This window comes from Podarcis filfolensis (genome assembly GCF_964270895.1).
Source record: "Podarcis filfolensis genome assembly, chromosome: 1".
In the NCBI taxonomy this organism is placed as follows: Eukaryota; Metazoa; Chordata; class Lepidosauria; order Squamata; family Lacertidae; genus Podarcis; species Podarcis filfolensis.
The window spans coordinates 17,687,650-17,713,243 of record NC_139604.1 but is presented as its reverse complement, the minus strand read 5'-3'; the positions used below and the strand labels follow the sequence as shown (position 1 = coordinate 17,713,243).

General features: G+C 42.9%; 1 protein-coding gene across 1 annotated transcript in view; it reads right to left on the bottom strand.

Annotated features, from left to right (window-relative positions):
- Window positions 1–25,594, bottom strand: part of COL5A2 (collagen type V alpha 2 chain) — a 200,002-nt gene that overhangs the window by 40,006 nt on the left and 134,402 nt on the right. Inside the window, exons 19-28 of the mRNA XM_083626217.1 lie at window positions 18,114–18,167; window positions 13,785–13,883; window positions 12,431–12,475; window positions 11,240–11,338; window positions 9,652–9,705; window positions 7,279–7,386; window positions 5,244–5,297; window positions 3,066–3,164; window positions 2,440–2,493; window positions 839–937 (exon numbers count right to left, since the gene is read on the bottom strand). Coding sequence (XP_083482343.1) covers window positions 839–937; window positions 2,440–2,493; window positions 3,066–3,164; window positions 5,244–5,297; window positions 7,279–7,386; window positions 9,652–9,705; window positions 11,240–11,338; window positions 12,431–12,475; window positions 13,785–13,883; window positions 18,114–18,167 — 765 coding nt within the window. The remainder of the gene's footprint in view (window positions 1–838; window positions 938–2,439; window positions 2,494–3,065; window positions 3,165–5,243; window positions 5,298–7,278; window positions 7,387–9,651; window positions 9,706–11,239; window positions 11,339–12,430; window positions 12,476–13,784; window positions 13,884–18,113; window positions 18,168–25,594) is intronic.

The following is a 25,594-nucleotide window of genomic DNA, read 5'->3' as shown; positions in this document are numbered from 1 at the left end:
CAGGAACCATCGTGCCAAATCATGGACACTGTTAGGATTCTTTTCCCATGCTTGCAGTCATGGGATTGGGGGTTTTTTAATCACATGGCGGTGTATGTTCTCATTCCACAATGTGGGAAGTGACGGAGACAGGATGTTCGTAACCATCCTCTGCTACCAGGTCAAGACTATCATAAGACCTACTCACCCACCCAAGTAATGAGAGCATTAGGCTTATGCTCAAAATTGCTGCAGAGGAGAAACTGCACGTTTCACATCACAATGTGAACACAGCATTTTCTGCTGGGGCGCTGGGTGCGTCAATTTATATGCTACCACGTGATGGAGTACAGGTAAAGAAGGGATTGGTTTATGCTCTCAAGAAATCCCTGTATGGTCTCAAACAAAGTGCCTGGTGTTGGAACTCTAAACTAACAGACACATTGTTTTCTCTAGGTTTTCACCAAGGCAAAGCAGATCCATGTGTGTTTGTCAAATATCTGCAGAGGTGTCCCAATCAGTGTAGTTTGGAACATTTCAATCCATCATCTTGATTCGAAATGAATCTGACCTTTCGCGAACGTACATCACAATTCGCTCTTTGGTGTGGGAAACGGTTGTGCCAAATTTGTCAGTGTTATCTCCAGAGGTGTCTAAACCAGTGCAGTCTGGAACATTTTTGTTCACCATCGTGATTCTAAATGGCATCCGATTGTACCCAAACATAGATAGAAGCCAGCTCCTTCATCTTGTTAACCGTGAGGACAAGCTTGGCAATGATCTCTCAAGAGGTGTTTATACACAATCATCAGACAAACCACTTTCGAAAATACCTTGTAGATAAAGAAATAATACGTACACTACTGCCTTTTGGCCCAGGGAGACCCATGCTACCCGGCTGGCCTCGAATTCCTATTGGACCTGCTGGGCCTGGTCGCCCATCTTCTCCAGGAGCTCCCTGCAAAACAAAACAAAAATCCCAAGTATTTAATGCTGAAATATTAAACAAATTTGGTCCGGTTTGTTCCCTTAAAGACAGCCATGTGCACATGGCCTTCAGAACCATTGCACAAACCACTGCAAAGCCTTTTAAGGAATGAGGAAGGCAGAAAGGTGCAAATAATCTGAATCTAATGCCTTCTCTAATGCAACCCATGCAGTTGATAAGGAAAGGGAAGATAATGTTTTCATAACATAGGCTATAAAACACGGATGGGGGGAAACTGTGGTTCTCCAGAAGAGTAGCGGAGTTTGGGGCAATTATTCCAATATTCTTTACAGTAGTTGTTGCTGCACCAATTCCCCACTAGCCCCGTGAACTGAGCAGGCATATGTATTTTGCAGATTGAATTCTGTAGTTTGTTTTTCTGATTTCACATGCAGATGCCAAAGCGACATAATTTAAATCATAGCAGTTTCAAGTGTTAAGGGGGAACACTTGTGAGTTCCAACATTATAATCTGGTTGAATAAAAAAATAAAATCAAAGTTTAATTCACACAACGCAATTCTTACTTCATTTTTAGTTGCTGCATTTGATGAGACATACACGTACGTAAGTGCATATGCAAGACTGCAGCCGCAGTGTATAACAATCTGCTTTCATTAAATCCATCTGTGGTCAGTATTCAGTAGGCTATCCCATTCAGTATTTAGAGTGTTATATCTAAATTCTTTGGATTAGTGCTGCTCATGCATGTAATTTTTTTTAAAGCATCCACATGACATTGTCAGCATCAAAATGCAAGCTCATATTTTCCCTGATCAATCTGCATTTACGCTTTCTACAAAAAGCCCAGTGAGCTTTTTGAAAGCCATGACAACAACCCACCACCTGCGGCCGACAACCTTTTTGCAATATCTGAATGACCCAATTGCAATATTATGCCCCCATCTGGAATCAACCTTGGACTGACAACTTTAGCCAGCATATTCCCTGTGTAAAGTAATATAATGATACAACAACAACAACAACAACAACAACAACAACAACAACAACAACAACAATAATTTATTATTTCTACCCCGCCCATCTGGCTGGGTTTTCCCAGCCACTCTGGGTGGCTTCCAATAAAAGATTAAAAATACATTAAAACATCATTCATTAAAAACTTCCCTAAACAGGGCTGCCTTCATATGTCTTCTAATTGTCATATACCGAGTAGTTGTTTATTTCTTTGACACCTGATGGGAGGGTGTTCCACAGGGCAGGCGCCACTACCAAGAAGGCCCTCTGCTTGGTTCCCTGTAACTTCGCTTCTCACAGTGAGGGAACCACCAGAAGGCCCTCAGCACAGGACCTCAGTGTACGCGCTGAACAATGGAGGTGGAGACACTCCTTCAGGTATACTGAGCCGAGGCCGTTTAGGGCTTTAAAGGTCAGCACCAAGTGTGAACCAAGAGGAAGTCCAGAGCACAGTCAACCAAATCCCATCCCCTAGAGATGTCTAAATGTACTTACCAAGGGTCCAGATTTTCCTTCTGGACCTGAAACACCTGGATTCCCTGTAAGACCCTATAAAAGGAAGATATTACAAAACAGCGTCCATTTTAGCACTTGACTGCTAGATTCAGCTCCAAGTCACATATATTCATAAGGCATATTTAGACATTTTCATAATACAGGAGGCAACCATTCCATGCAGGGGTTCCATTTCCAGCCCCCCCATTGTGTTCTGCCACGCCCTGCCCTTGTTCTGTCCCATTCTGCCTCTTTCTGCCTTTTTCTGCGTCCAAAAGGACCCTCACGCCGTCAATTGTGCATCAGCTGGATGCATCTGAAAAGGTCACCACCTGTATTATCACAGTATTTTAGCTATGGCTGTCACCATACTGAGCTATAAAAAAGACTAACATTTACAAAGGCCTCCACAGAATTCCACAGACGGAAGAAATCTATACGTCTATCTCTATATGATGTTCGGAATTCTCCCACTAAAACTTTTACGTTACCAGCCAATGAAATGCCTAGCAGATTTTACCAGCAGAAAATGCTGGTGTGCTCTCTCAAAGCAGTCTAAGCTTTAGACGTCCTGAACTGACCATCCACCTCTGTCCCTTGGAAATGAGACAAACGAGTTCTCTTACCCTGGCACCTGGGAGGCCGGGTTCTCCTGTGCGACCAGGATCACCTTGACTTCCTTTAGGACCAGAAGCCCCTGCAGGACCACGTTCTCCTTGAGCGCCCTGCAAGGGAAAGCCAAGTCATGTTAGTCAGTGGTGGACATAATTAAAGGGAGGATTTTATTTCTGAGAGGTATTTTACAATAAAGCCAATCCAGAATTCATTTGTTTTCCTCAGAAATCCTATTGGCCAGTGAAAAAAGGCAGACTAAAAATATTCTGAAGCAAAAACAAATATGTGGGCAAATACCTATGCACTCTAACATCCGCTCTATTAACAACATAGGAGGTTGTGCAAATGGAGATGCGCTGAGAAGGGACAAATAACTATAAAGTTGTACCTTGGATCCTGAACGCCTTAGTCCTCGGACATTTTGACTCCCGAACGCTGCAAACCCGGAAGTGAGTGTTCCGGTTTGCAAACGTTCTTTGGAACCCAAACGTCCGGCAGGGCTTCTGCGGCTTCCGATTGGCTGCAGGAGCTTCCTGCAGCCAATCAGAAGCAGTGCTTGGGTTTCTGAACGTTTTGGAAGTCAAACAGACTTCCGGAACAGATTCTGTTCGACTTCCAAGGTACGGCTGTATATATGTCAAAGAAGTCTGCTTACCCTTAACGGTCTGGCGGTATTGGGGCCCAGCAAACCTCTCCCTGTGCCAGAGGTGGCAAGTGTCCCGGGGGGCAGGATAGCGATGTCACCCCCCTCAGGGATGACACCTGGGGCAGCCCGTACCCACTGCACCCCCTTCCTCTGCCAATGACCTGTGCGGTCAGATGTGGTGCAACTGCGGAGGTTTCCCAGCCAGCAAGGAGCCAAACGGTCTTCCACGCCGGCCAGGAAGCCGGATGCAAGCCTGCCTGCAAACTCGCCAATCATGGGCGAGCTAGGATACAGGCTCTTCCCAGAGGGTGGGACCAACTGAGCCTACAGGTTTCACTTGGGTCCTCTCCTTGGATATATAAGGTGACCTGCCTCTCCCTCCGCAGAACGTTCGTCGTTGGGTCTACCACCCGCCTTCCCTTATCTTTGGCAATTGGTGCTGTGCTTGACCTTGCGATTGGCATTGTTGATCACCGTATTTGGGGCTGAACAGGAATTTTCCACCACACCAGTCGGCCATGTCTGGTGGTTTTGCCTACCTCATAGCAATAGTCATAAGTTTGGCGGTTTAGGCATTGGGTAAGCCTTAGTCTTGGTCGGAGGGGAGGCTGTAGCCTCTGCCTGCCCCTCCTCAACTCAGGGGTATTCCATTGTTTATTTATTTTTAAATGCCTTTTTATTGGCTTTTCTTTAACATCAATACAAACAAAACAAATACAGTAAAGTTCCATAATCTTATACCCACTTATTTTCCATTGCTCTGCCGAACGCAGACTTCCCTCCCTCCCTTCAGCGGGTTTTCATTTTACACTTTACTTTCCGCAGTTTCTTGACAATATCCTATCCACATCATAAGATTTATTTTAATCCTGCTACAGTCTTTAAACTTCTACAATTATTACTTACATATAACACAAATTTACTCCATTCTCTTCTGAACTTTGTTTCCTCTTGGTTATGAATCCTGTAGGTCAGTTTTGCTAATTCCGCATAGTCTACCATTTTTGTCTGCCACTCTTCCAGTGTTGGTAGTTCCTGTATTTTCCATTTTGGGGCTACCAAAATTCTAGCGGCAGTCATGGCATACATGAAGAACCTCTGGTCTACTTTTCCTATTTCTTCTCCTGTCAAGGGATCCAGAAGGAGTTGCTTCTGTCCAGACATCCAGATAGCAGCTAGGCCAAAGCACTCCTCAAGTCAGTGACCCCACAGGAGTTTTCCTATTTGATATATGTCATAGGACCTCCATGTCATCTGGTTGACCCGACTTTTACTTCCAGTAAATATGGTGGATATGAATGGTTGTACCCAATGCCTATGCCAAACCTCTGGCATCTGCAATTAATAAATTTGTGGCCTGGTTTGATCTAAACCATTGCTGTGTGTCATTTCTTTGGCTATGGGGCAGCGGGTGGCTGCGACACTGGGGCATGTAATTCCACCATGATAATCCAGCATTTCTACTAAGCCTACCTCCCATTATTAAGTGCCTTAATCGACTTACTTCACTTACTACAATGAACAGTCTTTCATGCCAACTTACCTTTGGTCCTGGCAAGCCATCGGAACCTGGAAAGCCACGATTTCCAGGAGGACCCTACAGAATCAAAGACGTGCCATTTATTTTTTAGAAATGGATTAAATATATAGACATTGCTTACAAAGACTCTCCTCCCTGGAAGAGAGGGGAGTGGTTGTGGGCGGGAGACTGAGCTCCGCCCCTGGTAGGGGGCCTTAGCCCCCTCCCGTCCTTACCTGGCTGGTGCCCACGCCCACCGGAGGCAGCCAACCAGGTGCCTCCGGGGGGCGTGTGTAGCAGCTTAATGCTGTGGCACCAGCTCCGCCTCCTCCTCATTCGTCGTCGTCCCTCAGCGAGTCACCCACCCTCCACTCCCATTTAGCTCAGGGTCTAGGTTTTTGGCCTTGCTATGGACCTTAGGTTGGTCGCCCCGGTTGTCTGGGGGGCCTGGTAGGAATTTTTCCATTTGGCATTAGGCTTTTTGGTTTTTTCGCCTACCTCGTAGCAATCGTCACAACTTTTGTGGTATTGGTGGGTAGGTTAGGCATTGGATTCATGTGTTGTGCTGTGTCAAGGGCTAGGTGTGGCCATCGCCTATGCTATCTACCGTGGGTAGATAGGAAAGGAATCTGGCGGTTGTGTATTCCGTCCGATGCCTGCTTGGCGGGAGGCCATGGCACGACCCTCGGTGACATCAGGGGGTGAGCCTATAGTTGGATTAGCATCAACAGGCTCCACCTACTGTTGAATAAACCCACCTCCTATAGTCATCCAATGCCTAAGCCAATACCTTTTCACTGCTGTAATCAATAAAGTTGTGGCCTTTCCTTGCCCATTAACCTTATATCACGTGTCCTTGTGTATTTATTTCACTTAGCGGGGGTCGGGCCCTCGATCCACAAATGTTTATTGCGGTAAACTGCTTTGAATTTTTTCTTTAAAATATAAAGCGGTATAGAAATTTTAAAAATAATAATATCAAAACTGCAGATTGCACAAATGTAAAACACAGATCGTTCGTAATTTGGTAACTGCAAAGATCCATGACGATTACTCCAAAAATTATGATGGGGGTGGATCTGTAGGCGCAGACCATCCCCCGATTCAATATAGTTTGTTAAGAAAATTCCCAAACTCTGATCCACAGGCGACTCTGGGTCATTTCTCTATGGTAGTCTATCTTAAAGTTTTTATGTGTTTATATGCCTATCGCATTTTTAAACTTAAAATCCATCGTTGTTTATTGTTTAAAATGTTTGTATTGCTTCTGGGGTTGTAGTTCCATTTTTGTTTCACAAGCTGGTCTCTGACCGTAATAAATTTCATGTTTCATGATGGAGGTGGAGATGCTCCTTCAGGTATACAGGGCCAAAGCTGTTTAGGGCTTTACAGGTCAGCACCAACACTTTGAATTGTGCTCAGAAACGTACTGGGAGCCAATGTAGGTCTTTCAGGACCAGTGTTATATGGTCTTGGCAGCCACTCCCAGTCACCAGTCTAGCTGCCTCATTCTGGATTAGTTGCAGTTTCCGGATCACCCTCAAAGGTAGCCCCATATAGAGCGCATTGCAGTAGTCCAAGCAGGAGATAACTAGAGCATGTTCCACTCTGGCAAGACAGTCTGTGGGCAGGCAGGGTCTTCAGCCTGCGTACCAGATGGAGCTGGTAAACAGCTGCCCTGGACACAGAATTGACCTGTGCCTCCATGGTCAGCTGTGAGTCCAAAATGACTCCCAGGCTGCACACCTGGTCCTTCAGGAGCACAGTTACCCCACTCAGGACTAGGGAATCCCCCACACCTGCCTGCCCCCTGTCCCCCCAAAACAGTACTTCTGTCTTGTCAGGATTCAACCTCATTCTGTTTTCCACCGTCCATCCTCCAACCACCTCCAGACACAGGACAGTAAAATTGTCAGTTATTGCAATTTTACCACAGTAGTTTATAAAATGTGGGTTTTATGCCTCGGGAACAAAAAGAAACCTGCCTGGAGCTTTTGAACAGAATCTAGGCAAAGCTACTTAGGTCTTTGTTTGCTTTTTAATTTGTTTTCTTCCTTACCCTTTCTCCCACAGGTCCAGGAGGGCCAACTGACCCTGGGTCGCCACGAGGACCTCTTTTCCCTTCTTCACCAACAGGGCCAATTGGACCCTGAGGGCCGTGTGGACCCTAGAGGAGAAGAAAAATCCATTTTTAAAAGATATGCCAGTACCCATGAGTCATTCATATAATCAGGCATACAAAGACAAACATTCATTTCCAACACGACAGATAGCCATGGCTGTATGTTTAAAATGCTGTGTTTCCTTTTCCGTTTCAGCAGCAGAAGCTAATGTTGCATGAAGGATGCCTGAATGGACTGCATTTCTATAATAATCCTTTACGGTTGTTTCCTTGCTTGCATAAATTCTAATGTTCCGGCAATTCTGGAACACAGGCCAAACAGCATTAGAGGGAATTAATTTTATAATTACTCAGAATTCTATCATTACTAATTGTGTGATATATCCATAAACCTTCCTTTCAGATCAAAATTGTGTTTCTGTATACACAAGCTAAATGAATAATGTGCATTTTCAAAACTCAGCTGTAAACATGGGAAGCAAATTCCTAAGCAACACAACAATCATTTATCTACAGAACAATTCCACCTACGTTGGTCTGGAGGTTAACTTTGATAGTAAAGCAGTGATTCAGAGAATCTACATGCAACTGGCAGTGAATAGGATCAGGTAGGTGGCCACGTTGGTCTGACGCAGTCGAAATAAATAAATAAAAATTAAGTTTTGTGTGCATGCACACTTCTTCAGATACCTGAAGTGTGTATGCACATGAAAGCTTACACCCGGAACAAACTTAGTTGGTCTTGAAGGTGCTACTGGACAAGTGAATAGAATGTTAGGATTAGACTAGTGAGAGAAGATTTCAAATTCCTGATCACGATGACCACAAAGATCTCAGGTGGTCTTGGTCAAGCCACTATCAACCAGTCAAACCAACTTCACAAGAGATAATAACTTAGGTTGAAGCTCCCCCCCCCCCCAATATATGCTGTTCTCAGTTCCTTGGAAGAAGAGGAGAATACAAATGTGGTTGGTTAGGTAAGTAGGTAGGTATTTGGGTTTGTTTTGTTTAATGTACACTGTCCTAAGTGTCACCATTGCCTCCAGCTTGGAGAATTCAACACATCTGACACAAACACTAGCCAAAATCAGGGGTCCCGCAAATGCTATTGCTGATCATTTTTCACTGACCAGCAGAAACAGCTGGGGTCAATACATGCCATCTTGGGCACCCCAAAGTTGTATCTAAGGCAATCTTTCACCAGATTAACTACACAATGCATTTTACCTGACTATATTTTTGCAATTGTAAATAAAATTAAGTGGAGTTAGATTTGTTTATGAGCGGATGCTGCATGCAAGTGATACAGTGCAGTGTATACTTATTATGGATGTATTAACTATAACCAATCAGCATGCTTTCGAAACCTGTGCATGTTTATTCGGAAGTACTTTGATGTGGTGTGCTCCCAGGTCACAGCCACGTCTGATCTTTTATAGTCAAGGTCATCTGAAGCCCTTGTTGACAGACGCAGTGTCAGAACTATGCAATGCATCAGCAAATTGCAGTAATTAGAACAATGTTTGGATTTACTTCTATTGTGAGGCATTTGGTGTGTGTGTGTGTGCGCGCGCGTGTGTGTACGTGTATAATACATACACACAAACACACACACAAACACATATAAAATGGGAAGAGCACAAGTTGCTCATGCATTTCCAGTTAATGAATCCATTGTTCTTAAAGGAATTGTATGTTATATTTGCAGCTGTTTTTTCCTTTAGTAAGGTAAAGGTAAAGGGACCCCTGACCATTAGGTCCAGTCGTAACATACTCTGGGGTTGTGGCGCTCATCTCGCTTTACTGGCCGAGGGAGCCGGCGTACAGCTTCCAGGTCATGTGGCCAACATGACTAAGCCACTTCTGGAGAGCCAGAGCAGCACACGGAAACGCCGTTCACCTTCCCACCGGAGTGGTACCTATTTATCTACCTGCACTTTGATATGCTTTTGAACTGCTAGGTTGGCAGGAGCAGGGACCGAACAACAGGAGCTCACCCCGTCACGGGGATTCAAACTGATCGGCAAGTCCGAGGCTCTGTGGTTTAACCCACAGCACCACCCACGTCCCTTCAGTACATGGAGTTAAATTATGAGGTGTGTTTTTAAATCTTGGAATCATCCACTTAAGCAGAGAAGGATTCCCGAAGCCCAAAAAATTCCCAAGGTCAAGGTTAACATTGTTTCTTCAAAGCCAACAGGTGCAACAGATTGTGCAATCAAGTCTGAAGTATGTTAGAGAGGGAAATGTGTTCTTTTGAAAGAGGAAAATCTAAGGATAGCTCCTAGAAGATATGTTTGGAAGACTTACCGGTTCACCTTTAGGGCCTGCTTCTCCTTTGAAACCGGGCACACCAGGATCTCCCTGAAAGTAAATATCTGCCATTAAAACAGTAATCAGTGCCGCTGGGTTTGTCAAGCATGATAGGGATAACACTGACGGATGATAACATTTAATGTTAGAAAACATTGTGTTAGATTTCTTTTTCTTTTTTAAGGAAAGTCATTTAAATAAAATCACAATGATTTTTGTGAATTATTGTTCCAGTTACAGATAGGTAGCCGTGTTGGTCTGCCATAGTCAAAACAAAAAAATTTTTCTTCCAGTAGCACCTTAAAGACCAACTAAGTTAGTTCTTGGTATGAGCTTTCGTGTGCATGCACACTTCTTCAGATACACTGAATGTATCTGAAGAAGTGTATCTGAAGAAGTGTGCATGCACACGAAAGCTCATACCAAGAACTAACTTAGTTGGTCTTTAAGGTGCTACTGGAAGAAAAAAATTTTTGTTGTGAATTATTGGTAATTGGTTGGATTCTACTACAGTCCTGTCAACAGAAGCGCTGTACATTGACTTCCACTTGTGTATTAGGGCCTCCCCTCTCTCCTCGCCATGTGTTCCCATCCAAAATTGGCTCAGGGGTTAGGAGAACCCTCAGAACAACCCGTAGGGTGAGGAGAAGAGGAATCGTTTCTTCTGGCAAGCCAAAATGCTTGCACTGACTAAATGATCACCTTGGCACGACGCTGAACTCCTCTGAGCATCTGCTGATCTACTCTATATACCTCTATATACCCTGTTCTCAATGACACACTAGCAGTGACACTGTGGCTGAGACACCACTGTAGTAAATTGTATCACGTGTCTAATATTTTTCAGTTTAGTACCAGGATATAAATTACGGCTCATGTGCTATTTAACACCTGCGCAAATGTACCTCAGTCGTTCTGTGGGCAGACAAATTGCTGTTTTGTCAAATGTCTGGACGCTTGAACAAAATGTCTTTTATGAAAAGGAGGGGTCAGTAAAATAAAGGGCAACTGTCAAGAGCCACCTAGACTGGAGCCAGCAGCCTTTGTCTGCTGGGACACTATGAGGGTCGGTGGTTTGAGACCCACTTTGGGCGAAAGGTTCCTGCATTTCAGGAGCCCTTCCAATGCTACAATTCTACAGCTCTGTGTGCAGCTCCCTCCGTGTGGTGAATGACAGAACTCGCTTCTGGAAAGTAAAGCGTTCATGGGCTCTGGTCAGCCAGGCTGGTCAATGGTTCCTCTTGAATAGTAAGAGCTGTGAGAGATTTCCTGTTGAGAAGCAATGGTCTCCCTGGCCCTGATGTGTTTTGATGCTTTGCTCCATTCAAACGCTCGGCTTTGTTCCTCAGCTTTGACACTTGACTTTGTTCCTCAGCTTCAAGTCCCTAGCACCACTTCTGGTTCCAGGTTCTGGCTCAGCCCTGGTAGGAATATGCCTAAGAATGATTGAAATGAACCTATCTCACTTGAATTGCCTCTCCATTTCATCGGTACTCAGTGATCATAGGCTCTATATGCTGGCACTAGCAACACCAGCACCCTGTAGACTACTGTACCATTTCCAATGTGAGGGGAACATCATTACCATTTGCCCTCTGATGCCAGGGGGACCTGTGCTGCCTTGTGGTCCTGGAGAACCAAGAGGTCCTGGTGAGCCAGGTGGACCTGAAGTGCCTGGAGAGCCCTAGAAGACATATAAATATGGTTGACAGCATATACATAAGGAAAGACATGACATCATCATCATCATATCACCACCTGGTGTTTGCAAGAGTAATTTAAAAAATTGTTATTTAGGGGAATTGAAATTAATTCTAAATTATATACCGGAAACGTGAGCGATTACAAGGGGTCAAAAAAATTGGATGTACCATGCCATATTAGAAGCAAAAAAAACTTGTTTTGATGAATTGGAAGAGCCGCAAAAAGATTCAATCAAGCACATGGATTGACAATATGGACAGACTAGCTACATACAAACGAATTGCATGTCGACACAAATTAAGAATGGATAAATATGAAGAAATCTGGAAGGAATACTTAAGCGATAAGGTGGACAGTGGTGGGAAATAGGGGGAGGAGAGGTGGAGAAATATTCTTAAAAAGGTGTTTGTTGCTGTTGTTTAGTCGTCTTAGTCGTGTTCAACTCTCCATGACGCCATGAACCAAAGCATGCCTTGCAAACTCTCACTTTCTTCTCAAAGCTTCTCCTTTTTTATGTCCATGGAGTTTTCTTGGCAAAATACTGGAGTGGCTTGCCAGTTCCTTCTCCATAAAAAGGTGAAGTTATAGGTATATCAGTACTCAAATCTGAATTGTTAAATTGTGTTATTAGTGTTATTGTGGGTTTTTTTGTATGTGTTTTTTGTGGTGGTTGTTCGTATTGAAAAAATGATTAAATAAATTTTAAAAGCAGCTAAAAAAAACATAAGGAAAGACATGCCACCACCATCATCATCATATCACCACCTGGTTTTTGCCTGGTGCCTAAAGATATGGAATGAAGGCGCCAGACAAAACTCCCTGGAGAGAGCATTCCAGAAACAAGGAGCCACTGCAGAGAAGGCCCATTCTCGTGTTGCCACCCTCCAGACATCTCGTGGAGGAGGCACACAAAGATGGGCCTCAGAAAATGATCTCAGGGTCCAGGTAGGTTCATATGGAGAGAGGTGGTCCTTGAGCTACAGAAGTCCTGAGCCATTTAAGGCTTTCTAGGTCAAAAGCAGCACTTTGAATTGGGCCCAGAAACTATTTGGTTGTATATATGATCACTTACCGATGGCCCTTTAGTACCTGGGGAACCATCCGTACCGGGGGAGCCCTAAATGGAGAGTAAGATATATCATCGTTAGCAACAAGCTTCAGCCTTCATGCACACCTTCTTTGAAAAACAGGCAGCAAGAGGAAAATGTGCAGATGTTACGTGGCTTAAACCATGGAAATTTCAGTATTTCTCAGACTGAACACACCTCCGCAGCTGTAAATAAAATCAAAGGCAGTTAAGATTGATCTAATATTTTGTGGGCATGTGTCATCTGTGTATCATAAGCAACTACCTTGGAGCCACACAAGACAGTGGTGTGCATTAGCTGCAAAACCTTGGGCAGATCCCCACCATACCTTCAAAGTGCAGCCGTCTTGAGATATTTGCTGATGCCAGTCAAAAATATTTAATATCTTTTTCATATCCAAATTCATTTAATTTGCTCATTTAATTATCTACTTTAAATATACACTCTTATGAATCTGCAGGTTATTACAATAATCCTGCCAATGTTTTTATCTGTTTGCAATTTATCTGTAAATATTCAACAAACCATTTCCATTCTTTTATATAAAAAAAGTCTGTTATCTCGATTTCTTATTCTTCCGGTAAGTTTTGCCATTTCTGCATATTTCATAAGCTTTTGTATCCATTCTTCCTTTACTGGGACTCCCCCTTCTTTCTATTACAGATTATTAATTCTCTAGTGACCCATTTACTATGCTAGGGGGTCACCAACTTGGCTCCTGCAGATGCACATCTGCCTGCGGAGGACTTGCCCTACCACTGTGCCACTGAAATTAGACTTGAGAGAAGTGTTCTACTGCAAGCAATCTAACAGGTTGTGGGCTTTGAATGGTGCCCATGATAGCTTCTCCTCTTTGCAAATGTGTTCATGGGCCGAGAAAGGTCGGCAACCCCTGAACTATGCATTCAATTATACATCAGAGAAATGTCGCTGTGGAAGAGTGTCTCGAATTGTAGCTCACATGCCTGAATATACTCAGTGGCGTAGCGTGGGGGGTGCAGGGGTGGCCGGCCGCACCGGGCGCAACATCTGGGGGTTAGGGTTAGGGGGCGCAAATCCATGGGTTAGGGGGCGCAAATCCACGGGTTAGGGGGCACAAATAACTTGCCTTGCCCCGGGTGCTGACAACCCACGCTACGCCACTGAATATACTTCCACATGGATGCACACATACAAATCCCTTTACATCAAAACCAAGATGTCAAAAAGAAAGGTTCTAAAATAGGAACATTCAGTGTGAGCTGCCACTTGCAATCCTGTAGCAGCAGAGATCAGACCGCCTCAACAAAAATTAGGACTCATGAAACGCTCAGGTATTGAAAAGTCTGATGAACTTACAGGAAGACCAAATGTTCCTGCAGGACCTGGCAGACCTGTTTCACCTCTTTGTCCCTGAGGACCTTCTGGACCACGTGCACCTGTTGGACCAGCTTCACCCTGAAAAAAAGGTGGGAGAGAAATGCATTGTTTCTGAATATTAACCACCACCATTAAGAGAAAGATCTTGACAATGATTGACAGCTCTGGGATTAAACTGCAAAGAGAATATCATTGTAGCAGAGCAGCAGTCTAGTTGAAGTTCATGTAGTGGGACACAGCCATGAAACCACTCTCCTGAAACTGATGTGGTTAGCGTAAAGGGGACCCCTGACCATTAGGTCCAGTCGTGGCCGACTCTGGGGTTGCGACGCTCATCTCGCTTTATTGGCCGAGGGAGCTGGCGTACAGCTTCCGGGTCATGTGGCCAGCATGACTAAGCCGCTTCTGGCGAACCAGAGCAGCACACGGAAACGCCGTTTACCTTCCCACCGGAGCAGTACCTATTTATCTACTTGCACTTCGATGTGCTTTCGAACTGCTAGGTTGGCAGGAGCAGGGACTGAGCAACAGGAGCTCACCCCGTCACGGGGATTCAAACTGCTGACCTTCTGATCGGCAAGTCCTAGGCTCTGTGGTTTAACCCACAGCGCCACCCGCGTCCTCAGCTGGTGTGGTTACAGCCTGCCAGATGGGGATGGGGCAGGGCAGCAGTGAGTTCGAGGCCACAGGGAAACACCCATGGAGCCAATTCCTTTTTAAAAAATCCAGTTTCCCCAACTTCCAATTTTCCATGTATAAGAAAGTGAACACTTCCAAATAAAGATGCTGCAGAATCCATGCGATAGATGCACTACTAGTGGCCGATCACGTTCATAAAAATAATCTTCAAATCATGTTAAACGCTATAAACTTGCAGAAGACACATTGCATATGTTTGGTGTATCCCTTAATGCAATGTGAGATCATTCCATCGAAAGTGAGAATCTTAGCCAACACTTCTTTAAACAAAAAAGAACAAAAACCACATACTTGCTGCCTTTCGCCAAGTTCCTTCCCATGCCGACATTGTTTCGGTCTGTCCCTATTCCTTGCTCCCGCCCATCCATTAAAAGGATTATTACTTAATCCCTTAAATTACTGCATTGACTAATGATTGTTTAGTGAGAACTGCCAACTGTAAATACAGCGCAAAACATCTGCTAGGCTGATTAGTCCTTGCGCTGTTCTCTCCAAGGACATGGTGACCAGATGTTTGCGGTGATGAGATTTTAAGAACTTCGGGACAGAGAAAAAGTTCAGCAGCTCGGCCTCCACCACTCCGCAGAGTGACTTCAGCAATGCTGAAGGAAGAGGGGAAAATACAGAAGGGTGCTAGGAAAGCAAAGAACTTTCTTCCCACTAAGAAGCCTTTACGGTCCAAGTAAGTATCTGTTAATCCCAGCTGGGGAAGGTGGCCAACCCTATTAGCACTGCCAGGTTTCACATTCCAGGAGATGGGTGGCCAGGTGGAAAAAGAGGACAGGCTTCTGAACCTTTAATAGTTCTGTAGAATAGGGAATTGGGGCAGGCAGAGCTCATGATGTCTTGATCAATCAAGGGTTGGCTCCACTGGTACTTCTGCAACACACTAACCTCACTGCCGGGACGCGGGTGGCGCTGTGGGTTAAACCACAGAGCCTAGGACTTGCCGATCAGAAAGTCGGCGGTTCGAATCCCCGTGACGGGGTGAGCTCCTGTTGCTCAGGCCCTGCTCCTGCCAACCTAGCAGTTCGAAAGCACGTCAAAGTGCAAGTAGATAAATAGGTACCACTCCGGCAGGAAGGTAAATGGTGTTTCCGTGCACTGCTCTGGTTCGCCAGAAGCAGCTTAGTCATGCTGGCCACATGACCCGGAAGCTGTACGCCGGCTCCCTCAGCCAGTAAAGCGAGATGAGCACTGCAACCCCAGAGTCGGCCACGACGGGACCTAATGGTCAGGGGTCCCTTTACCTTTTTAACCTCACTGCTGCTTCACCCCTCCCAGCTCTGTGTCCCATATGCAGCAGCGGCACAGGTAGTCGGAGGCAGAGGCGTAGGAAGGGGAGTGCAGTGGGGGCGGACCACCCTGGGTGTCATTGCTGAGGGGGCTGACATTCGGCATGCCATGCACCCGTGACTCCCAAGCCTACCCCGAGCAATCGGGGGAAGGGGGGAGCTGCGCGGCTTTGCTGGCGGTCATTACCCCATGCTCCCAGGTTGCTGAAGGAGGAAGGCAGGGAGAAGATGGGAAGCAGGCAGGTGAGCAAACAAGCAGAGGGAGGAGGGAAGAAGAAAAGCAAAAGCTCCCTCAACTCAGGACCCAAATGCTGGAACGCACAGGGGGAGAGGTGGGTGTGAGAACAAAGTTAGGGGGAAAAGTTTTAAGTGCTTATGCTCACAATGTTAAGTAAATAAACCAGAAAATAACACTTGGAACTGTAAGTATATTATTTTTCCTTCTTTTAAAAAGTTCAATGTGGGGAGGTGACAAAAAAAATTCTGCACCAGGTACCACCTGACCTTGCTACGCCTCTGGTCGGAGGTCTGGTGAGCACCACTGCCTTATTCCACTACCCACAACCACTTGTGAATAGGACAAGGGCACAAAAGTAAAATGTCACTGCAAATGTGATGTCACCACAATCGATAAGCACTCGGAATTTCCTTGGAATTCGCCATAGAAAGGAGAATTTTTCTTAAGTTCTCCTCTTGTGGTCAAGGGCTCAGGTTGAGGCGATAAAAACAGTGGCCCCATTTCTAGGCCCCATCTAGTCTGCACAACACACATGCATACACCCACACATATAACGTGCTTCTTTAAGGGGAAACAGACGCTGAAATGAAATGAAAATTCAGAGCAACAAGTGCAAATGATGAAGGGTAAGACCAAACACAGACTAATTCAGTATATTTACATGCTTTTCCCAGTTAAAACTATTCAGAACATACAGTCCATTGGGAAAGTGCCCCCCCAAATACCCTTTGAAATAAAAATACAGTGGTAGGTACTTTTCCCAGGACTCTTCCTAAAGGCTTGTGCCTTTAGGCTATAAAGAATGCCAACTTTCCTATAGACCCAACATTCTTAAATACAAAGTTTAAAAGCACACTAGAAAAATAACCGTGAGAAAACTATAGCCTGCCAGTGAGGCCAAATAAAAAAATGAAGTAATAAAAGAAAGAAACTAGATCCAGCATTATTAAAAACTAATACTATCCTAGTGTTAAAGATAGGGGTGTGTTTTCACTATTATAATTCTTTCATCTAAATGGACCTCTCCTGTAGATTTTTTTTTTTTAAAAAAAGTTGAGCATGGGAGAAGATGAGCTAACACCAACTTTGCATGAGAACAGGGCTGCTTTATGACACCATATAAATGAGGAAAACCTGGCTGTTTAGCTTTTTCTGCAGTTCATTATTCTGTGGCACAGGAAGAGCCCCAGGTGCATTGCCAACTCTTGTTAAAATGAATTGCACTTCCAGCTGTTTCGGTTTCCTAAGGGATGCTGCAAGCAGATCTATCCAGCTAAATAACACCACACTCACAACCTTAAAAGGGGGGGGGGGACACGCAATGCATATAGAAGCTTCGCTCAACAGCACACTTAAATCTCTTCTGTGACTTCGCTTCTTAATATTATTGTCGGATATGTTCATATGTATCACTTCAAACAGCCTGTGCCCATATTAACTTCGGCAGTAAAGCAGTCTTTGCTGTTCACACAGTTGCTTCAGCAAGGAGTTAATAAATGCAGGTTCTCTTTGTGTCCAGGCTAAGAAGGAAAGGAGGAGCTGATCCTTATTCCCATACATAGGCCTGGTTCACAACACCACTTTAAGCTAAACCATGGCTTAGTGCTGGAGACTCCCAGAGAGGGCATTGCAGCTGTTTTGCTCCTCCCTGGCCATCCTGATGCAAAGCTGTGCATGGTTTGACTTAGCCATGGTTTGACTTAGCATGTCATCCAAACCCAGGTTCACAGTTCAGCTCCCCCAAACTACAAGCCATAAGCCTTAGGACACACCTGGCCATAATTCATGGTCAGTTTGGAGAAAGCTAAACCATGAGCTCGTGTTTGGACGACGCACTAAGACCAGGATCTAGCGACAAATGATGGATAAACTGATTGTTTCTTCACCGAATAATCAAGCACGGCATGGTTGATTTTGAATAATTGGGGTTTACTCCTGAGTAAACTTTCTTAGAATTGGGGTGCCAGGGATATTTTATCTCCTTGTTCTGAAACAAAAATATGCCTATTAGAAGATGCAGTACAGAAAAAGTGGAGAGATATTTCCCTAACAGAATCGAACCAAAACATGACTTACCTTCCTGCCAGGAATGCCTGGAAAACCTGGTGAACCAGCAATACCAAGGGGACCCTACAACAAGGAGATAGTAAACATAATTGAGCACATGTTCTCCTTATCATCTCTACCAGACAACATGATGGTGGGGAAAAACATACTTGGCATTTAAAAGTCAGCTTAAAGTGGTAACTTGCACCAAAATGATTAGCTAACCATGTGTACTGCCATTTCTTCTGGGAAAGGCTGGTTTTCCAATGATTGTGCAGATTTTCCCAGTGAATTTACAATGTGATTGAACATGGCTGCTTGATCTACAAGCAGCTTCCAACCCAAGCTCCATAAGGACATCTGCCCAATGTCAATAAATGTTCTTCACAAGGAACGAGCAATCCATGATAGATCTCTTAGGGCAGCAAACTACAACCAAGATATTTGAAAGTACTTTGTTGTTTAGTCGTTTAGTCGTGTCCGACTCTTTGTGACCCCATGGACCAAAGCACGCCAGGCACTCCTGTCTTCCACTGCCTCCCGCAGTTGGTCAAACTCATGCTGGTAGCTTCCAGAACGCTATCCAACCATCTCGTCCTCAGTCGTCCCCTTCTCCTTGTGCCCTCCATCTTTCCCAACATCAGGGTCTTTTCCAGGGAGTCTTCTCTTCTCATGAGGTGGCCAAAGAATTGGAGCCTCAGCTTCACGATCTGTCCTTCCAGTGAGCACTCAGGGCTGATTTCCTTCAGAATGGAGAGGTTTGATCTTCTTGCAGTCCATGGGACTCTCAAGAGTCTCCTTCAGCACCATAATTCAAAAGCATCAATTCTTCGGCGATCAGCCTTCTTTATGGTCCAGCTTTCACTTCCATACATCACTACTGGGAAAACCATAGCTTTTACTATACGGACCTTTGTTGGCAAGGTGATGTCTCTACACTGAAAGTAACAGGCGAGTCCTTTTCAGAATTCAGTTCAATGAATATTCACTTTCTGTGGAGAAAATGAATTATGAATGGGAGACATATTGACATTAAATATGTCTACGCCAGGCAAAATCTAAAAATCTAAATAGGGCAACACCTTTATTAACAGCAAACAAAAAAATTCAAAGAAGTGAGGAAGTTTTTTTAGTCATCAGAGCTCTCCATTGAGTTGGATGCCAACGAAACAAAATGTGTGTGAGTGTGTGGAGGGAATGTTACAGCCATTTTTTGCAGCTGGTGTCCAATTGGAATTAGGCCCTCAGCTGCTATGCATGCAGCATTAGTAAACCAGGGATCTTTGGCCTAAGCAGCTGCTGCCTTGGGTGTGTTGACACTGTACATGTAATGGATGAGAGCCCACACTCCTTGTATAGACACCAGCAGCCTGGGACACTGTGTGAGTCATTTTTTCTTACACCTTTGCCATCATGTTCTAACAGAGTCTTATTGTCGTAGCTTCACATGTTGAGAAAATTAAGCACAGGTCAGTCCTGGGATTGGTATTCGATCTGTCAAATCTTCAAAGCTGAGAGCTTGTTCCATAAATATGCAATCCAATATTGGGAGAATCTGGTTTACTGTGATCCAGAAATACTTGGCTGAAACGAGCATTGCGGGCTGAGCCATGGTGAATTTTGCAACAGATAAATGTTAGCATAAAACTCAAAAGAAAATGATAAAATGCTCAGCTTTGTTGGGAAGGTGAGCCAAGTTTCATGTTCAAGGTCTGTAAGGCACATGGAATCATTCCATCAAAATAAAACAACAGCAAAAAGCATGATGTTCTGCAGAATGAACCATCATGGATCAAATGTCATAGGACTTCATTTTTTTTTTTTATAATATTTTTATTTTTTTCCATATAAACACAACACAACAAACATAAACATACAAAGACAAAAACAGAACAAAAAACATGTATCATTTCATATCCTAATTTCATATACCTTTCTTCCCCGACTTCCTCATGCCTCCCCTTTCTGTATTCCAAATTCTTATCAATTGTTCAGCAAATCTTCCCTTATTTTAATTTAGATTTAGGCTATTCTTCCTTATTCTCCTTGTCTTAACCATTGCTAATAGTAACCATTTACTTTCCAGTCCAACATCATTCTAACTTTCATTAACTTTGTAATATTTCTTTAAATAGTCCTTAAATTTTTTCCATTCTTCTTGCGCTGCCTCTCTTCCCTGGTTTCGGATTCTGCTCGTCATTTCTGCCAAGCCCATGTAGTCTATCACCTTCATCTGCCATTCTTCCAGTGTGGGTAGCTCTTGCGTCTTCTAGCTGCTGTATTCTAGTATTCTAGCTGCTGTTGTAGCATACATAAAGAAAGTTATATCCGTCTTTAACACCCCTTGGTCGACAATACCCAAGAGAAAGGCCTCTGGTTTCTTGGGGAAAGTATATTTAAATACCTTTTTAAGTTCATTATAGATCATTTCCCAGAATGCCTTAATCTTCGGGCAAGTCCACCAAAGATGAAAAAATGTACCTTCAGTTTCTTTACATTTCCAACATTTATTGTCAGGCAAATGGTAAATCTTTGCAAGCTTGACTGGGGTTATGTACCACCTATATATCATTTTCATAATGTTTTCTCTTAAGGCATTACATGCCGTAAATTTCATCCCGGTGGTCCACAACTTTTCCCAATCAGCAAACAAAATATTATGACCAATGTCCTGAGCCCATTTAATCATGACCGATTTAACCGTTTCATCTTGTGTGTTCCATTTCAGCAGCAAATTATACATTTTTGACAAATTCTTAGTACTGGGTTCTAACAGTTCTGTCTCCAATTTTGATTTTTCCACCTGGAAGCCAATTTTACTGTCCAGTTTAAACGCTTCATTTATTTGATGATAGTGCAACCAGTCCCTCACCTTTCCTTTTAATTTCTCAAAACTCTGCAATCTCAATTTGTCCCCTTCCTTTTCCAAAATTTCCCAGTATCTTGGCCACTTGGACTCCATATTTAACTTTTTAACTGCCTTAGCTTCCATTGGCGACAGCCACCTTGGAGTTTTATTTTCCAGCAAGTCTTTATATCTGACCCAGACATTTAATAGTGCTTTTCTGACAATATGGTTTTTGAAACTTTTATGTGCTTTAACCTTGTCATACCACAAATATGCATGCCACCCAAAAATGTTATTAAAACCTTCCAAATCCAAAATATCTGTGTTTTCGAGAAGTAGCCATTCTTTCAGCCAGCAGAAAGCTGCCGCTTCATAGTAAAGTTTAAAGTCTGGCAGGGCAAACCCCCCTCTTTCCTTTGAATCCGTTAATATCTTAAATTTAATTCTGGGCTTTTTGCCCTGCCAGACAAATTTAGATATGTCTTTTTGCCACCTCTTGAAACAATCCATTTTATCAATTATTTGCAATGCTTGGAACAAAAACAACATTCTTGGCAATACATTCATTTTTATAGCTGCAATACGGCCTAACAAGGAAAGCTTTAAATTGGACCAAATCTCCAAATCTTTTTTCACTTCTCTCCAAGTTTTTTCATAATTATCTTTAAACAAATTCACATTTTTAGCTGTCATATTTATACCCAAATATTTCACTTTTTTAACCACAGTTAACCCTGTCTCGTTCTGAAACCTTTCCTTTTCTATCTGTGTCAAATTTTTCTCCAAAACCTTTGTCTTAGACTTATTCAATTTAAATCCTGCCATTTGACCAAACTCTTGAATTATTTCCAAAACTCTTTTCGTGCTAGCTTCTGGCTCTTGTAATGTAAGTACTAAGTCATCTGCAAATGCTCTCAGTTTATATTGTTTAGCTCCGACCTGAATCCCTTTAACCAACTGGTCCCTCCTAATCATATTAAGCAAAACCTCCAGGACCGATATAAAAAGTAGTGGGGAGATAGGGCACCCCTGACGTGTCCCTTTTTCAATCTTGAACTCTTCTGTAACCACATTATTTACAATTAGTTTGGCTTTCTGTTCAGAATATATTGCACCTATACCATTCTCAAACCCTTGGCCTACCCCCATCCCCCGGAGGTTCTTCAACATAAAACTCCAAGAAATGTTGTCAAAGGCTTTCTCGGCATCCACAAATATCAAAACAGCTTTAGTGTTTATGTTCACTTCCAGCTTTTCCAAAATGTCAATTATATTCCTTACATTATTCGACAAATGCCTTTTTGGGAGAAAGCCCGCTTGGTCCCCGTGAATCTCCTCCATCAAAACTCTTTTCAGTCTCTCTGCTAAAATGTTAGCAAAGATTTTGTAATCCACATTCAATAACGAGATGGGTCGGTAGTTTTTAAGTTGGGTCTTTTCAGTCTCTGTCTTTGGTATAAGTGTAATATAGGCCTCTCTCCACGTATCGGGTGCCCTTTTCCCCTCCATAATCTCATTGCAGACTTCCTTCAGAGGTTGTATCAACCCTTCCTTCAAAACTTTGTAATATTTGGAAGTCAGTCCATCCAGTCCGGGGGATTTGCCCAGCGTCATGCCTTGAATGGCATCTTCTATTTCTTGTGCTGATATCTCCTGATTCAATATTGTCTTACTTTCTTGCGAAACCTTTTTCAGCCCATTTTCCTCGAGGAACTGTTGTATGTCCATTTCTTTCTGCGGCCCTTGTGTGTAAAGTTGTCTAAAGTAGTTCTGAAAACAATTCCTAATTTCCGCTGGGTTGCTTATGTTTTTACCTTCCACTTCTATATTTGTTACCGTGTTGAGTTTTTGTCTCTTCTTTATTTGCCAAGCCAGTAACTTGCCACATTTATCAGCGGATTCAAAAGTCTTTTGTCTCATTTGTTTAATTTTCCACTCTAATTCTTGATTCATCAGTTCCATATATTGTGTTTGCTGAAATTTGATTTCTCTTAAAATCTCTTGGGATTTTGGCTTTGATCTTAATTGTTTTTCCCCTTCTTTTATCTTTTCCAAAATTCTCTCCTTCTTCTCATTTTGCTTTCTTTTCTTTAAAGTATTTTGCTGAATCAAAAACCCTCTCATCACGGCTTTGCTTGCATCCCATACTATTCTTTTTTCTACTTTAGACCTTAAGTTAATTTCAAAGTAGTCTTTCAAAGTTTTTTGGGCCTTCTTGCAGATCTCCTCATCTCTGAATAAGGTGTCATTCATTCTCCATCTGAAGGAACCATTTGTTGTTTGCCTCATCACCATCTTTACAGCGTTATGGTCGGAGAAAGTTTTTGGGCAGATTTCTACTTTTTTTATGTTCGGAGCCATACTGCTAGTCACCCAGATTTGGTCAATCCTTGTCCATGTCATTTTGGCTTCAGAAAAGAAGGTTCCCTCTCTTTCTAGTGGGTGTTTTGTTCTCCAAATATCAATCAAGTCCATATTGTCAGTCATTTCAAAAAAAGTCTTTGGTAGTCTTCCATCTTTTGTTATTACCTGTCTTTGTGCCTTGTCCATATTTGTTGAAACTACTCCATTCATATCTCCCATCAAAATTAAGTTGTAATCCATATGGTCCATCAAGATTTCATGCAACTTCTTAAAAAATTCAGCTTTCCCTTCGTTTGGTGCATAGATTCCCACTATCAAATACTTCTCTCCTTGAGATTGAATTTCAATTGCCAAATATCTTCCTTGATCATCTTTAAAAATTTGTTTCGGTTGCAATTTTTCTTTTGCATAGATCACCACTCCTCTCTTTTTTACTCTGTCTGAGGATATAAATTCCTGTCCCAGTCTTTTATTTATTAGTAATTTTCTATGTGCTCTTGTCACATGGGTCTCTTGTAGACAAATCAAGTCCAATTGGTCTTTCTTTAAGGCATGAAATATATTTTTTCTCTTCCTGGGAATGTTCAAGCCGTTACAATTCCAGGTTAGAAGTTGCAGAGCCATGATGGGATTATTTATTCCTTCCTCCTACAGCTCCCTGTTTTTGTTCCTCGTCTGTCGGTGGTGCCGTGTTCGTGTCCAGTGATGGATGCCCTTGTCCTGGAAATGTCTCTTTCTGTAGGTCTTCTTCGTGTTCTCCCAAGAACTTGTCTTTATCACTTACAGTCTTTATTCTTCTCTTCTTTCCCTTATATTTAAAAGACAAGCCTTGGGGAAATTCCCACCTGAATGGTATGTAGTTCCTCTTCAGCAATGTCACCAGGTCCTTATAATGTCCTCTTGCGTCCAAGATACTCTTAGGGATGTCTTTAAAGATCTCAATAAAAAAGTCTTCAATTCGAAGGGTTGATTGGTAGTGCAGGTTCAGTATTTTATCTCGCTCCTCCTTTGATCTTAGAGTAATAAGACAATCTCTGGGTCGATTCTTCTTCTGTCTTGTTCCCAATCTAAATGCACTTTCTATCTTAAAGTCCTCTTTCTCCAACTCCTGCTTCCAGAAATCAGAAAATTCTTTTGTCAAATAGTCCACCAAGTTATCTCCTTCCTTTTCCGGCACAAGTCTGATCCTTAGATTCCTCTCCTTGCGTTGCATATCCTGCATAGAGAGTGCCAACTCATACTCGTCCAATTTCTTGTAAACTGGTGGAAATTTTTCCTCCGCAGCAGTTGCAATTTCCTTAGCTTCCTCAGCTATCTTTCGTGTTGTAGATGAATCTTCCAATAATTTCCCAATTGCTTCTGCATTTGAGTTCACTTTGTTCCCAAGGTCAGTTATACTTTTTGTATTTAAGTCAATTTTCCCAGAGATTTCTTCAATTTTTTTATTTGTTTCAGCAACTTGTACTTTAGTTTCAGCAACTTGCAATTTAGTCTCTGCGCCTTGCTTTTTTAATTCCTCCAAAGAGTCATTTATCTTCTCCAATACCTTAGCAAATGATTCTTCTGTAGACATTGCTTTCACTTTTGGCTTTGCAGCAACTATAGTTCCAGAGGCTCCTGTTACAGAAGCCCTTCTTTGCATGAAAGGGTCAATTTTATATTGTCTGCCAGATCTCAAGGTTGTTTCTTGTAAATCCCCTTTCTCTTTACCATCTGCCATAACAAAGTCTTTTAGTCAAGGTCATTCCCAGACTTTGGAGCTCACAAACAAAAGATCTCAGATTTCAAATTCCACTTGTTGCTGAAACAATTTGTAGGTCCTCTAGAGGGCGTAGAATCAATTCTATACTTCTCAAAATAATCCCACACTCTTCAGAAAAAAAGAATAAAAGTTTTCCTAGTCCCTTCCAATTTTTCTTTTCTCTTTCAAGGGGATCCCAATCAATAATGTCCTGTAAGTAACTTTGCAGTGCCACAAAAACAATGTTTCAAATTGAAAGTAACCAAAGTCAATTTAAGATACTTTTTAGCCTTCTTATAGCAACAGTCCTTAGCCGGTTCCTTTTCTCCGGCAGTCCGATCCCAGGTTAAAGAGCAGCGGTACTTAATCCAATTCTTTTAAATTGGCAGGGAAACACTTTAAAATCTTCTTTCCCCCCCCCTCCTGCCTCGGGGAGGGAGTTCTTTGCTTTGGTGGTGGATTTCTTAATTCCCACAAGTTTCCTCTCAAGCAGTTACAGCTAGAATGCCTTTCGCTTTGATCTTGCTACAGAACGGAAAGCAGACTTCCTTTTTAGTG